The sequence below is a fragment of the Rhodamnia argentea genome, chromosome 1, assembly GCF_020921035.1.
Source record: "Rhodamnia argentea isolate NSW1041297 chromosome 1, ASM2092103v1, whole genome shotgun sequence".
Lineage (NCBI taxonomy): Eukaryota > Viridiplantae > Streptophyta > Magnoliopsida > Myrtales > Myrtaceae > Rhodamnia > Rhodamnia argentea.
The window spans coordinates 31,295,390-31,307,984 of record NC_063150.1 but is presented as its reverse complement, the minus strand read 5'-3'; the positions used below and the strand labels follow the sequence as shown (position 1 = coordinate 31,307,984).

The window sequence follows — 12,595 nt, the reverse complement described above, 5'->3', positions numbered from 1 at the left end:
TCATTAACATAATTATCTCCACTTTTGAAGTACATTAATTAGAGGGTAAACCGATTTTTCTCTACCATCTCTGCGTGAGCCCTTGCATTTAATTTCTCCTCAACATAATTTATTAGGAGATAGAAAGAAAGAGTAATTAATAGCAAAAGATGGAGATTCTTATAAGATCGATCATGGAGGATATGAGAGCACAACAACCCAAAGCACTCAGAAAAGATGACAATATCACATCTAACTCTATTTCCTTTCCTCATTTGCTTTCTCATCACCCCCAAGCCTGTTGGAACCTATGGTTTCAGTATCAAACTCATACCCATATATCGATTTGACACAACGCTCTTTCCTAAGAATCTAACCTTAAAAGAAAAATACCAAAGAATCTATGAGGTATCTTGAGTTCATGCGGGCCAACTCGAATCTAGGGTTTCTTCCGGTTCAGTGGACTAGATTGAGTCAATAGAACATAACCCCAGTGCGCTACAACCTCCGGTGTCTAGGAATGTTCTCAATTATTACTTAACCTCCCTATCTGTTGGCACAGATCCATATGTTGCGTACTTGGCGGTGGATACTGGTAGTGTGGATACATGGATACAATGTGAAGGATGCAGCCCTTACTTCTTTGTAAGGCAAGGTGACTTCAATAAAAGCAAATCACAATCATATCGGCCATTACCTTTACATCCGACTACTCTTTTGCTCTCGATTGTTAAGTTCTGCTGGCTCTCTTATTTGTATTGTCTGAAAGGGTTGTGGGAGTTGTAATGTGTGAATTGAGAGCGTTTATTGTAATAGAGGTGCATGTGTATTGTAGCGTTACTTGCAAAATTATTGTCTGAAAGAATCACCTTTACAACTCTTGAGTTTACTAGTGGATTCTAGCTTGAGTATTTGTTCTTTGTTCGAAAGTGTAGGAAGGTCAGAGGAATTGACCGAATCACTGCACTTTTGTTTGAATATTCTTCCGACACTTAAACTCTTTCATTAATTGTTAGATATATTTGCATCTAGATAATTGTTATTGTTCGAAGAAACGAATTTACATAAATATTTCGCGAGAATTCTTGACAGACCAATTCAGTCTTCTTCTTCTCTCTTTGTTAGCCACTTCACCCGCTATGGCCAAGCACAATTTGATCTTTTAAGCTCAGCCTTTAGACGTAACCTCATCTTCGGGAATTGATCCTTGGTTGAGTCGTGGTCAAAATTCGGACATTCTTAACAGTTTCAAACTATCAAGATCATATTTCCTTTCATCGAGCCTAACGAGATGGTTGAGTGAAGCTCTTGATCTCTATGCAACAGATTCAATGTTGAATCACATATACTCAAGGTACAATTGCAACGCATTCATGACAATTCACATATCATTTGTTATTGAATAAAATAGAGACAACATTGGAGACTTCTATGGAAGTTTCTTGTGCGCGGCACCTGAATTAAATGAGAAATAACATTCGTTGGAACAAGAAAAATTTCTGGATATAATTGCCTTGAACAGTTCTACCAAACACAAACAGCTAGATTTGAATTTTCACAAGCCGATGAATAACAAGATTTGTGCAATTTATTCAACTTAGACAATGTACTAAACCTTTTCATAAGCACACGAGTACAGCGTAGAATATAATTGTAGTCCACTTGAAACTTGATCACACCATAGCCTATGAGACATGTATGCTTTATTGTTACACTTTAATACTGAGATGGACGTGAAGCATGTAACTTACTCGCTAAATTCGTGGTCTCCAAATCTAATCCTGCAATCCTTAAGTTGAAATTGAGCTCCTAGGCTTCGACTGCATTCGTTGTTCAGATGATTTTCAGCTTCCTGCAAGCACCAATCGCAATCTGATCGTGCCAATGTCCCGTTGCACACTCCATGGCCATAACAGTTGAAGCTCCAATTGTAGTAATTGCAACCACTAGTTGGTGTATTGTCACACAAATCATTCATAACAAGCTCTTTGGTTGGGGCATATTGATCCGACGGATTGTAGGTCCTTCCACTGCATATTTGATAAACCTCCGTTGTGTCAGGATCACATTTCACAATATTGCAAGTGCAAAATGGCCCCATGACGAGGAGTATCACCATGGATCGCAATGTCTTCATGGTTTGACTCTTTGCTTTTACTTTTTCTCCTTAGGTTTTTTTTTTTTTTTTTTTTTGGTAGAAGCTTAGTTTTTGTGGTCTACATAAAAGAGTTTCTTCTCATAGGTTTCTTCACCAAGTTTTTGTTTATAAATTTGGTAGAAGTATCATTTGGATTTACGAAGATGGACCTGCATTTCCAACAAAAACGTTAATAATTCTCCGAGTTACTCGAGGACAAAAGCTTGATAAACATATACATACATATACATATAAATAAGAGAAAGTCATCCTATTGATAATATGGTGAAATAACAGGTCCAGTTATGATGCTGGAAATTGTGTCAATGCATTTGTTAATGAAATAAATTTTGTTAACAATTTCTATTCCTTGGATGTTATTTATCTCTTCATGTGACATGCAATTTCTACTATCAATATGAAAAATAACTCATAAATATTACATGGAGGCGCTCTCTCTCACACACATTCAAATTTGTCAATAGTCCCCAAGTAAACAAAAACTTAGTGCCACGGTTCCACTATAGAAAAGTAATTTGTGAATTTAACCGCATACAATACCATCAAGCCTAACATAAACGAGCAGGCTGGTGATGAACATTGCATTTGACATGTGAAGGGAACGCATCCCACATCATACGCAACGGAATTATACGGAAAACATGCCCTAAAATTAACTTGAATCACTAATCGTAAACGAATATATCACAAAAAGGACATACCGTGATTTTAATAGACTAAATGGACAACGTAACGAGAGAGTAATGTCATCTACCGATCTCGCATTCGGGACAAGAGAGGGAGGCGTCGTCTTTCGTTCGTCACTTTTCTCTCTCTCTGTGCTTTTTCTATTCTTTCGTTCTATAGAAGGAATTAGGCAGAGGGAGAAGCGATAGATAAAACACATATATCGTGTCGTTTCAAAGAGGTTGATAACTGCCTTATCGACAGTGGGTATGGGGTGTGGTTGTCTATATGGGCGGACCACCATAAACCCCATGGACCCCAACAACACGCATAGACATAACTCACCAATTTATCTTCTTCAGCTGGAGCTCATTGCTACTTATAGCCGACTGCTAGAATATAGGTTGATCACGATTTCCGGTTGCCATTCGAATATGAACCGATAAGCCAATATTTTGCAAATTAACTTTGTGCATACTATGACCAACTGGAAATTTGAAGTTATCTCACAACGTTAAGTGAAGTATATCTTCTAAATGGAAATTAAATAATGATTAGAAAAAGGTCATAACTAATCAGATTCGAACTATCGACTTACGTATATAAGCAACACTTGTAGATCATCACTCTAATTTCTTAATGGTACTATTTTTCCATCAGTAGAAAGACTATTCACATTGTCTAAAAATTCGAGTTAGAGTTAACTCTAGGACTCACTATTGTTCCTGTTTCGGTTATGCATAAATTCGGGCCAAGTCGGATTTGGGTCCGCTATAGATTCAGTTTTCTACAGTTTCGAATTGGGTCGGACTCAGATGGTTACATAATTCGGGTTCTTTGGATTCGGTTTGTTTCGGATATTACAAGGTGGAAAACCCGAGACTACAGTTCTGGCCTAGGGAAAAATCCCGTCAGCCAATGCTTGCCGCTGAAATGTCTAGGGAAGGGTTTTTAGCGGCCATCGTGAATTTGTTGCCTAGCGTAGCTCTTGAATGACAATTGCGGGGTGGAGATTCTTTTATATTCTGGTGCATTCAAACATTTTGGCTCGACTAATTTGATTGCGCACATGACGTGAGGAATGACCTCCAAAATTACTATAAGCGGAAGACGCTATGATCTGAAGAATGGATCCACCAAAGGCTTGGTCGTTTCGAGAGTTAAAAGAGGAAGTCAATTAGAAGATTTGATATCTTTGTGAATTCCTCAATGCATGCCAAACACTATGCGACTTTTTTTATCCCCTTGCCACTTTTACTGTTAGAGTAATTATATATTAAATCACGCCTTTATCTAACAGCTTAAGTTTTTAGAATATTTGGCAATGGTCTCATAAAATCTCACATGATATCAGAACATGAGTTACTGAGTTCAAACCTTTTCAAGCCCCATTTGTCTCTCCAATTGAATATGTCCACGTTTAGTTCTAGGCAAAAAATACCGGACTAAACGTGAGAACCCGTGGATCCGTAAGATCTCCGAGACCAAATGTCCTTCTTGCCACATATTTTGTAGGCCAGAGTGGTATCGGGAGCACATTTCGCGACGTTGCAAGTATGAAACAGCCCCATAACGATTGAGTATCGCGATATATAAGCGATTCTTCTTATGAGTTTCTCCACCCACTTTTTGTCATCAATTAGGTGGAACGCAGGATTATCGTTTTATTATATGGACTGAATCATTCATTAAATTTGGTGTGAAATAATGGAGATGATCCATGTCTCGCCCGACAACTTTTGTCGCAGACGTATTTATTCCGTTTATCTTAGATGGGGCGATTTCGGCAACACATGGAATAAGCTGGACGAATTTGTTGAGGTACTCTCTCTTTGTCAATCGTCGGCAATAATGCTTTGTGTTGTCCTTTGTTCCCCCAGAAAAACACAAAGCTTAAGACATATACAACACCATCGATGACTTCAATCTGGCTGCATTGATCATCTCTCCCAAATTTCCTATTACTCTTTGATTGGTTGTGAATTAGTAGAACTTGAAGAGGGTACGATAGGGATTGCTCTTAATCATCGATGAATAACGCCATGCCGATCGTGCTACATAGGACGATCGGCGTCCATGTCAGCAATTACCGGCCAAAATTGCTCGGATGGACTCGATTGGCAAGATTTAGGATTGAATTTGGCTATAAATGCAATAGGTTGATGACTTTTTGGATAATCTTCCCAATGGATAAGGTATACTTATAGATGCATCTCATGAGCCCATCCATCACACGAACCATTTCCACTGGGCCTACACGAAGCCCTTTAAACTCATTTTTTTTGTGCCACTACATAAATTGTTTAACATGCAGAGACACGACTCGTCGGATTATTTTACTCGGCCGGAGATGATTGCCGCTAATATTCGTAAAAAGAACATTCTTGTCGTTTTAAATGTGAGGGATGAAATGATTGTTTAAGCTTTTCTAGTACCACTTCATGAGGAGATTTAAGAGGGGGTGTAAAGTCTGAGCTTGCCTACATATCTATTTCAAATTCGCAACATCTATAAGGAAGAAAGTAGATATGACAAATAAATTTTTATAAGAATATCAATAAAAGTTCCCTTACGTCTATGGCGACTTCCAATTGTAAAATGAACTCCGCTAATAAGACCGCACCGTCATGAACCACCATCAATCACGGTGCCCCCCAATGACCACGAATTCTCATTCGTGAGGGTTTGGCAACCGAAGCTTTGGAATGTTAGAGATATTGAAGACCATAATAAGGAATACTGAAATGCACATAACAGGAAGGAAGACATTTAACCTGTTTTTTTCTTTCGCAAATGTCGAACTCGGAAATTTCTTACAACTTTTTTTCGATGGCATTAAAAATGTTTTTACTGACAATACTACCAACGAAGTCTACAAAAAAAGGGAAAAAAAATGCATAGATATATACTGATGGGATGTGCAAAAACTTGTGTTCATTTCTTTTAGGGCAAGACTATAGGCACTCTCTCTCTCTCTCTCTCTCTCTCTAAAGAGGGAGATAGTTATTATATCTACTGATAATGTTTTAGAAAATGAATCTCTTTTGAACATAATTTCTTCCAACCATCCGAACAAGGAACAATATGCTAAATTGAAATTTGCATAAGCTCACGAATAACGAGGCTTCTGCTACTTTATTGAACTTTTTTTTTTTTTTCTGTCCAATCATATTCTATTCTACAAGCTACGATGTGTGCTATGTGAATGCGGGGGTTGCAAAACCCTGCTCCCTCTTCACGCGTCCCCACCTCATCTCCCCTCCGAAGATGATGATTCCAACCCCCACCTCCGTCTTCTCATAATCTCTTTGTTCAATAAGTTTTTTCTTTGGGAAGCAAACTTTTAATAATCTTCATGCAGTTGAAACACAAAATAGCTTGCTCCAAGTCAGCCTGTTCCAAGTCGAGCTTTTTGTAGTCGATCGAGAAGCTTCATGTCGTGATCTGACTTTTTGACGCGGGTGGAAGAAGCATAGGTTTAGGCCAACGACCCTTGATTAGGCATAGGCTCTCCCAAGCTCATATCTCGCGCAACGGTAGATTTCATTTTACGTTTTGTTATACCTCACGTAACGGTAGATCTCATTTTACGTTTTGTTATAGCCTAAGTGATTCTATTAGTCGCTACTAGCCATTTGGGGTCAGCTAGAAATAAATCGAGACGTGGGAGTGCCATCTCGATTCTTACGCAACTAGAGAATATAAATTCGGAGATTTGATTACGCTAATGTCTATTAACGCCTTTTTGGTACCTCTAACTAGTTGGTCGTTTACCTAAGTGATGATGCAATATTGGTTTGTTATTTGATCCTAAAGGTATCAAAGCCACTTTTAAATTATCATGCAAATGTTTTTTAGGGGTTCATTGCAATTCTCAACTAATCCTAATCATTCTAGAAAAGAGAAATTAACAAACAATTTATTTAACTGTGGTGCGGTAAAGAAACACTTAAGCTATTGAAAGCGATTATCTAAATACAGAAATGAAAAGCCCGCAATTTTTCGGGCAAAAAAAAAAAAGACATGGACTCGTTATGAGCCTCGGGACATGATCCCCTAAGCTTGAGATTAGAGACTAAACCTACATAAGGTGATTCTAAATCTACGAATTATGATAGTAAAGTCAACCAAATATGCTCTAACCATTTGTTAGAAGGTGATTCTAAATCTACTTGATTACTTAGAACCTAAACTAGTTAGGACCTAAAGTTATTACAAACTAGTTTAACTAAACTAAACCAAACTAAGAGTGGGTTTGGTTCAGCTTTTCAAATTCAGAGCATCTGGCAACCATTCTCAAGGGGCTTTGAAATGAAAGTTGGCATTGAGATATGCTGAAAGCTCAATACTAGTGGGGACCAGCATTGAGCTTTCAGCATTTGGCCAAATGTTGAGCTATGACTTTTTCTTCCAATCCTACCATCACTTATTTTTTCAAATTCCAATTTTGCCCCTCATTTTTTTGTTATATTATTGTTCAAATAAAAAAATCCAAACCCTAGGTTACGGCCACCAGCCATAGCACCGACAAGCCGGATCTACGACCGGTGGCCGTCGACCGAGGCCGCCGGGGGTGGGGAGACCCCCAACGGTTGTTGTCCGGGCCGCGCGAGCACAAGCGAGGGTCGCCGGGGTTCGCGCAACCTAGGTGACGGCCACCGGGTGTCACACGACCCCAAGCGATAGTCGACGAGCGTCGCGTGACCCCAAGGTAGCCCTCGCCGGGGTCACGCGATCCTCGATCGTGAACCCAAGCGAGGGTTGCGCGACCCTCTCTTGGGCTCGAGTGGCCTAGGCGACGACCGCTAGTGGTGGCGTAATCCCAAGTGGCCCTCGCCGTGGTTCACGCAATCCTTGGCGGCCTTAGCCCACAGCCACCGGCAAGCAAGATTTGATTCTCGTGGTAACCCCAGGGTTTGGATTTTTTTTATTTAAATAAATATGATAGAAAGCACTTTTGCAAATTTATTTTGCTAAACACTAGTTAGTCTAAAGCTATTTTTCAAAAGATTTTTTTTACCAAAATCCATTTGCATTACTTGAAAGCTGCTTAAACTAAAGGTATTTGCATTTCCCCAAAGCTCATTTTCAAAATTGAACCAAATCCACCCTATGAAACGGACCGCCATGGACATCAAGATCTCCGATCACCGGTCATGGACATTGTCGAGAGCCTCCTCCTTGGGCTTCATCTTCGGCCAACACTCGCGGAGTCGGTTTCATTCATTCGATCATTCAATCAGTCATGACATGCATTCAAATAAATCAAGGATTAGAAAGGTTCACCATGTCTCTCTTTTATACATGATCATCATTAAAACACTTCCAACATTACACGTCACTAATGCATATGAAATGGCATGAGTTGCTTTCTATCTTCTACGCAGGTCATCGCAAATTCGAGAAGTTCAAAGAAGTGGCATCAACTCGCATTCAATTCCTAGACCAGAGTAAGCATTTTGCGCTATTAAGTCCACACTCAGCTCAACATGAGTGCAAGCTCTAACTCTGCTTTCGCGATCATAGAGATCGAGTAGACAAATATGCTTCATTGAGGACCTTGTTTCCAGGAGAGCTATGAGGTCATCGACGCCTCTATTTCCTCGAGCGTGCGCCCCTTGGTTTCCGGCACCATTTTCGCTATGAAAAGTATTGCGGAGCAGCAGATGCCCGAGAACACGAAAAACACGCCTGGCACGTTTGGCAGACGGATGAATATATCAATTCATACCTGAATTTGGCACTCGAAAGGCAGCGAGACGATGAGTGAAGAAGCATCACCTGCTGAGCTCCATTCAAAGAAATAGCTGAATGTGTAGGCCACAAGCCAGGAGCCGATCCAGCTGACCAAATTCACTAGGCTCCCTGCCGATCCCTTCACGTTTATTGGGAAAATCTGGCGCAGCAGGAACCGTTTTAATTAGATGAGACGTCCAGACGATGAGCAATCACGTCAATTCCTGCGAACTCTATGAGCATACAGGACTTGAGAAAAATAGTTAAAGCACCAGATTTCTCACTGACTTCGGCCATTATGATCCACGGTATCCCTCCTAAGCCAATCGAGAAAAACCCGGTAAAAACCTGAATGAGTCATATAATGGGCACCTCATTAAACAATCTAAGAGGATCAAAGTTCATAATAATGCTGCTGTTGCATTTTATTTGCATTTTGAAGCAACAAATAGAGCATTTAACATATCAACGGGAAAAAAGTCACCACAATCCCGATGAAGGTCAAGGCGGATACAACATCGGTTGATTGATGATAGTCCTGCACGTTGAATGTTAGATAGTTTTCCATCAAGAGCATACCGTACTAAGTTCATATGAGGATAAACACGAAGCATGTATAGAGAGGAACCTGCAGTAGGAATGATAACCCAATAAGGAAGCCAGCCAAGCAAGCTCCAGATGCTGAAACCTGCATATTAGCTAGTTGGTTTCCGGAACAGGAAATTGTCGACTACATGCTGAAGCATTTCATTTATCGGACATTTTGAATCATTACTTGTTTTTGGTAAATATATGATGGACATAAGCAATGCTTCGCTAAGTTACTACCAGCAGTAACGGTCGTCTTCCAAATTTATCCATCAGGAACACAGCTGCAATATTTGCTGCCAACTGCGCGTTATGGATATGAAAACATCATTCATAGGCTAAGAGAGGAGGAGAAAAAAGGCTCGCTATCTACACAGGAATACAAACCTGGACAATGGCCGTGGTGATGGACCCAGCAGTACTTGAAGCACCTGTCTCAGAAGCCAATTGTTGTCAGTTTATCATTTCATCTTGAGATGGAAAATCTCATTGAATGATAATGCAGTGCTGGTAAAGTTACCGGCTCTTTCGAGAATTGAACTCATATAAAATGCATATGCATTTAATCCTCCCAACTGTTGAAAAACCATTAGGCCAAGTCCAACCTAGATCGAGTTCACGTGCTTGATCACATCGATAATATGAGACGGGTAAAGATCGAGATAAATAGTAAGAATTCAGTTACGGGGCTTACAGTGAGCGCTTGTGCATATTTTCGCTGAAATATGTAGAATATCCTATATTCTGATACTTCTTGAAGAGTTTCAATGTAAATCTGCAGAAAATGAAGCGCCACCTCATGCTAAGTGACACTACCTTTCTCGAAAGTAAAGCCATTTGGACATAATTAAGCCATGAGTTTGAAATGAAAACATTCTGCTGCGGTGAGATTTTATACTTCGATTTCAGATGTTTCTTTGGAGATATCTGCATTCTTTCCCCTGAGACGCTGCAACGCAGCTTCCATGTCTCTTTCTCGACCAATCTTTGCCTACGCACAGCAATCATCATTTATTTATCAGTCCCGACTAATTCATCTGCCAGTCTTGTTATGCAAGCAGCAAGCCGTGGGCAAAAATTGCATGAAAGGTTCCAGATTTCTGTTTAACATGTCATCTGCTTTCCAGTAGCAGTGTACTGAATTTCCTTTGAAGAAACTCACCAGCCATCTAGGAGATTCTGGAACAAGGAAAAGACCCACCAGCTGCAATAGACATGGAATACTTCCTGAACACGTTACATGAGAAAGCTTCAAAATCATATGTGAAGCATATGAACAGATAATTACTTTATTTCTCTGGGGAGTACCTAAACAAGCCAAGATACGCCAGTTTAGTACTGTACCGATGATGTACGTCATTGACATGCCACAGGCTATCACCAACTGTATATCGTTGACCAGGTTAAAAAAAGAAGAAGAAGTTATTTTGGATATACAATAGGATGGCCACAAGATCCCCAGTGAGAAGATGTGATTTGTATGATGAGAGAACTAGTCAGGGAAGATATGCAGAATGCCTAAAATGACATCGATAGAAGCTGTAAAGAAGCAGCCTGAGCTTGTGGATCATACAGCAGATCAATGTAATTCGGTAGAGACTAATGCTGAAGCAACGATTTATGAAGCTTCTAATTACCATACAGAGCGAAACAAATCCTCCCCTTAAATTCTTCGGTGTTACCTCTGCAATGTACACCGGTACCTGTACGATTAGATTCATCATCAATCAACATTGAATCTTTGGACTTACAATGCTGTATGATCTGAACAAATTGCATTGGTTACCACGTATGAGGCAAGACCAACTCCAAATCCCAGTAACAATCTTCCAAGGTCAAGAGACCAAGCGCTCTTCAAGAAGTTAAAGTTTGTAAGTAATATCAAGAGCAGAAAGTAAAACTATGCCCACAAAAGAACCAGCTCTCCATTGGACATTAATGTCTATTTGCACGATAAAAACTAGGGCCAGAAATCAAATTTTTGAAGAACTTTGCCAGCAGAGCAAGTCGAGCAAGCCAAGGCAATAAGTAAAATGGTTAACAAAAACAAATGATGGACCAATCGGCACATAAACATGGTACCTCTGAAAGAAAAATGGCACACCATCCGATGATGCCTGCTACATCGATAACCCACATAGCCTGTGCAACATTATCAGCAAAACTTGAATTAAAAGTTTCAAACAACTCGTGAAACTCAAAGTTGAGATAATGCAGTGGTAAAACAACATTTAAAAGGTATCGCCCAGAACACTTACTCCTCTCCGGCCGATTAGGTCAGCTATTTTACCACTGCATAGTGCACCTAGAAGTCCTCCAACCGTCAATAGCGAACCAAAAACCGAATACTGCATTTCACCAGCACTTCAGTTCAATTAACCAAAGAAAATTTTGTTGTACAGACTAATAGGTGCAAACATGTTCACACAGTTGGGTAAATTTTCTTTCTGATTTCGGTCACAGTAAATCGACAGAATATGTAGAGTTTTTTTTTTTTTTTTGAGAAATGAAACATTCAAAGTAATGCTTCTGTCAACTAAGTTTATAATTTTAGATGGATTGCACAAAACATTCAAACTGGTGAAAGAGCAAACAGTTATGGTCACTGACCTCTGCCAAAGAAAGGCCCAGTTCATCCATAATTCCTGATTCAGCAGGAGATGAGTAAGAAACCTGCAAAATCATATATTTCAGCCAATTGGACTGCAACTAGGAGTGAGAACTACACTGTGCTCACAGTCTTCAGAGTTTGATAAGCTATCCAGAGAATTAGTTGGTCGATGTAATGTTGTTTTTCAGATCAGAGTTTGCTTTCCCAGATGGAGGGAACAGAACAAAGACAACATGCATGACTAGGGATGAAAAAACAAGCGTATAAAAGGACGGACAATTCCTACTAAGGGCAAAGCTTTAAGATAAGCGAAGTTATTACAGCATTTCCGAAGACATAGGAGCCACAGACGGCGAAAAATGCACTGAGGACTAGGACGGATGTGATTCTGTCAGGGACCACTTCTTCTTGTTCTTCAAGAAGAGGGATCCTCATTTCTCTTCCTGGTGTCCCCATGTCTTCCTTGTTTGATTCTTCCTCTTGAAACGCTCACTCACTCATTCACTCGTCACTCACACGCAGAGAATAAGAAAGGGAGACATTTGAGACCCCAACAGTTTCTATGAGGAAAGCCGAAGAAAAGTAGGAAGTGTCTTTTTCTTTCGAACAATGTCACCCCTTTCTGGGTGGGGACTAATAGCAGAAGCAGCCAATGAGACATGAGCAATGAAGTTGATGGACAACATGGTATCATAGGGTGATGTACTCTCCATATCTAACTTTCGTCTTTCAACTGACTTGAACTGGGAAATAGAGCTTCGCCCAGGGAGATCATCAGAAGGAATTCCAAGTTCGAGCTGATCAGACCCACCTTCCATCAAAAGCACAACAAATGAGTAATGAGCTAAGCAGGATAT

General features: G+C 40.0%; 1 protein-coding gene across 8 annotated transcripts; it reads right to left on the bottom strand.

Annotated features, from left to right (window-relative positions):
* Positions 1 to 8,091: 8,091 nt before the first annotated feature.
* LOC115743949 (sugar transporter ERD6-like 5) lies at positions 8,092 to 12,340 on the bottom strand. Of its 8 annotated transcripts, XM_030678981.2 has the most exons (19): positions 12,060 to 12,337; positions 11,738 to 11,800; positions 11,386 to 11,475; positions 11,210 to 11,269; positions 10,914 to 10,979; positions 10,765 to 10,830; positions 10,436 to 10,511; positions 10,290 to 10,354; positions 10,026 to 10,118; positions 9,822 to 9,902; positions 9,648 to 9,732; positions 9,515 to 9,558; positions 9,368 to 9,430; positions 9,168 to 9,227; positions 9,024 to 9,077; positions 8,828 to 8,887; positions 8,585 to 8,699; positions 8,335 to 8,494; positions 8,092 to 8,288 (listed from the first exon to the last, which is right to left on the bottom strand). In XM_030678981.2, the coding sequence occupies exons 1-18, from the start codon at positions 12,192 to 12,194 to the stop codon at positions 8,379 to 8,381; spliced, it is 1,392 nt and encodes a 463-aa protein (XP_030534841.1). In that variant the 5' UTR covers positions 12,195 to 12,337; the 3' UTR covers positions 8,092 to 8,288; positions 8,335 to 8,378. The 8 variants fall into 8 exon arrangements, 6 of the variants coding, with proteins under 6 accessions (XP_030534841.1, XP_030534843.1, XP_030534845.1 ...); XM_030678983.2 differs by having other exon boundaries at positions 8,092 to 8,494; positions 8,812 to 8,887; positions 12,060 to 12,339; XM_030678985.2 differs by having other exon boundaries at positions 8,092 to 8,494; positions 8,824 to 8,887; positions 12,060 to 12,339.
* Between the last annotated feature and the right edge of the window lie 255 nt (positions 12,341 to 12,595).

Bases quoted from the DNA above. Each gene is read 5' to 3' on its own strand.
- LOC115743949 (XM_030678980.2), bottom strand. From the start codon at position 12,194: ATGGGGACACCAGGAAGAGAAATGAGGATCCCTCTTCTTGAAGAACAA. The intron at 11,476-11,737 runs GTCAGTGACCAT...GGTGAAATGCAG, and splicing joins TGGGCCTTTCTTTGGCAGAG to TATTCGGTTTTTGGTTCGCT. The intron at 9,733-9,821 runs GTAAGCCCCGTA...AACTCGATCTAG, and splicing joins AATATGCACAAGCGCTCACT to GTTGGACTTGGCCTAATGGT.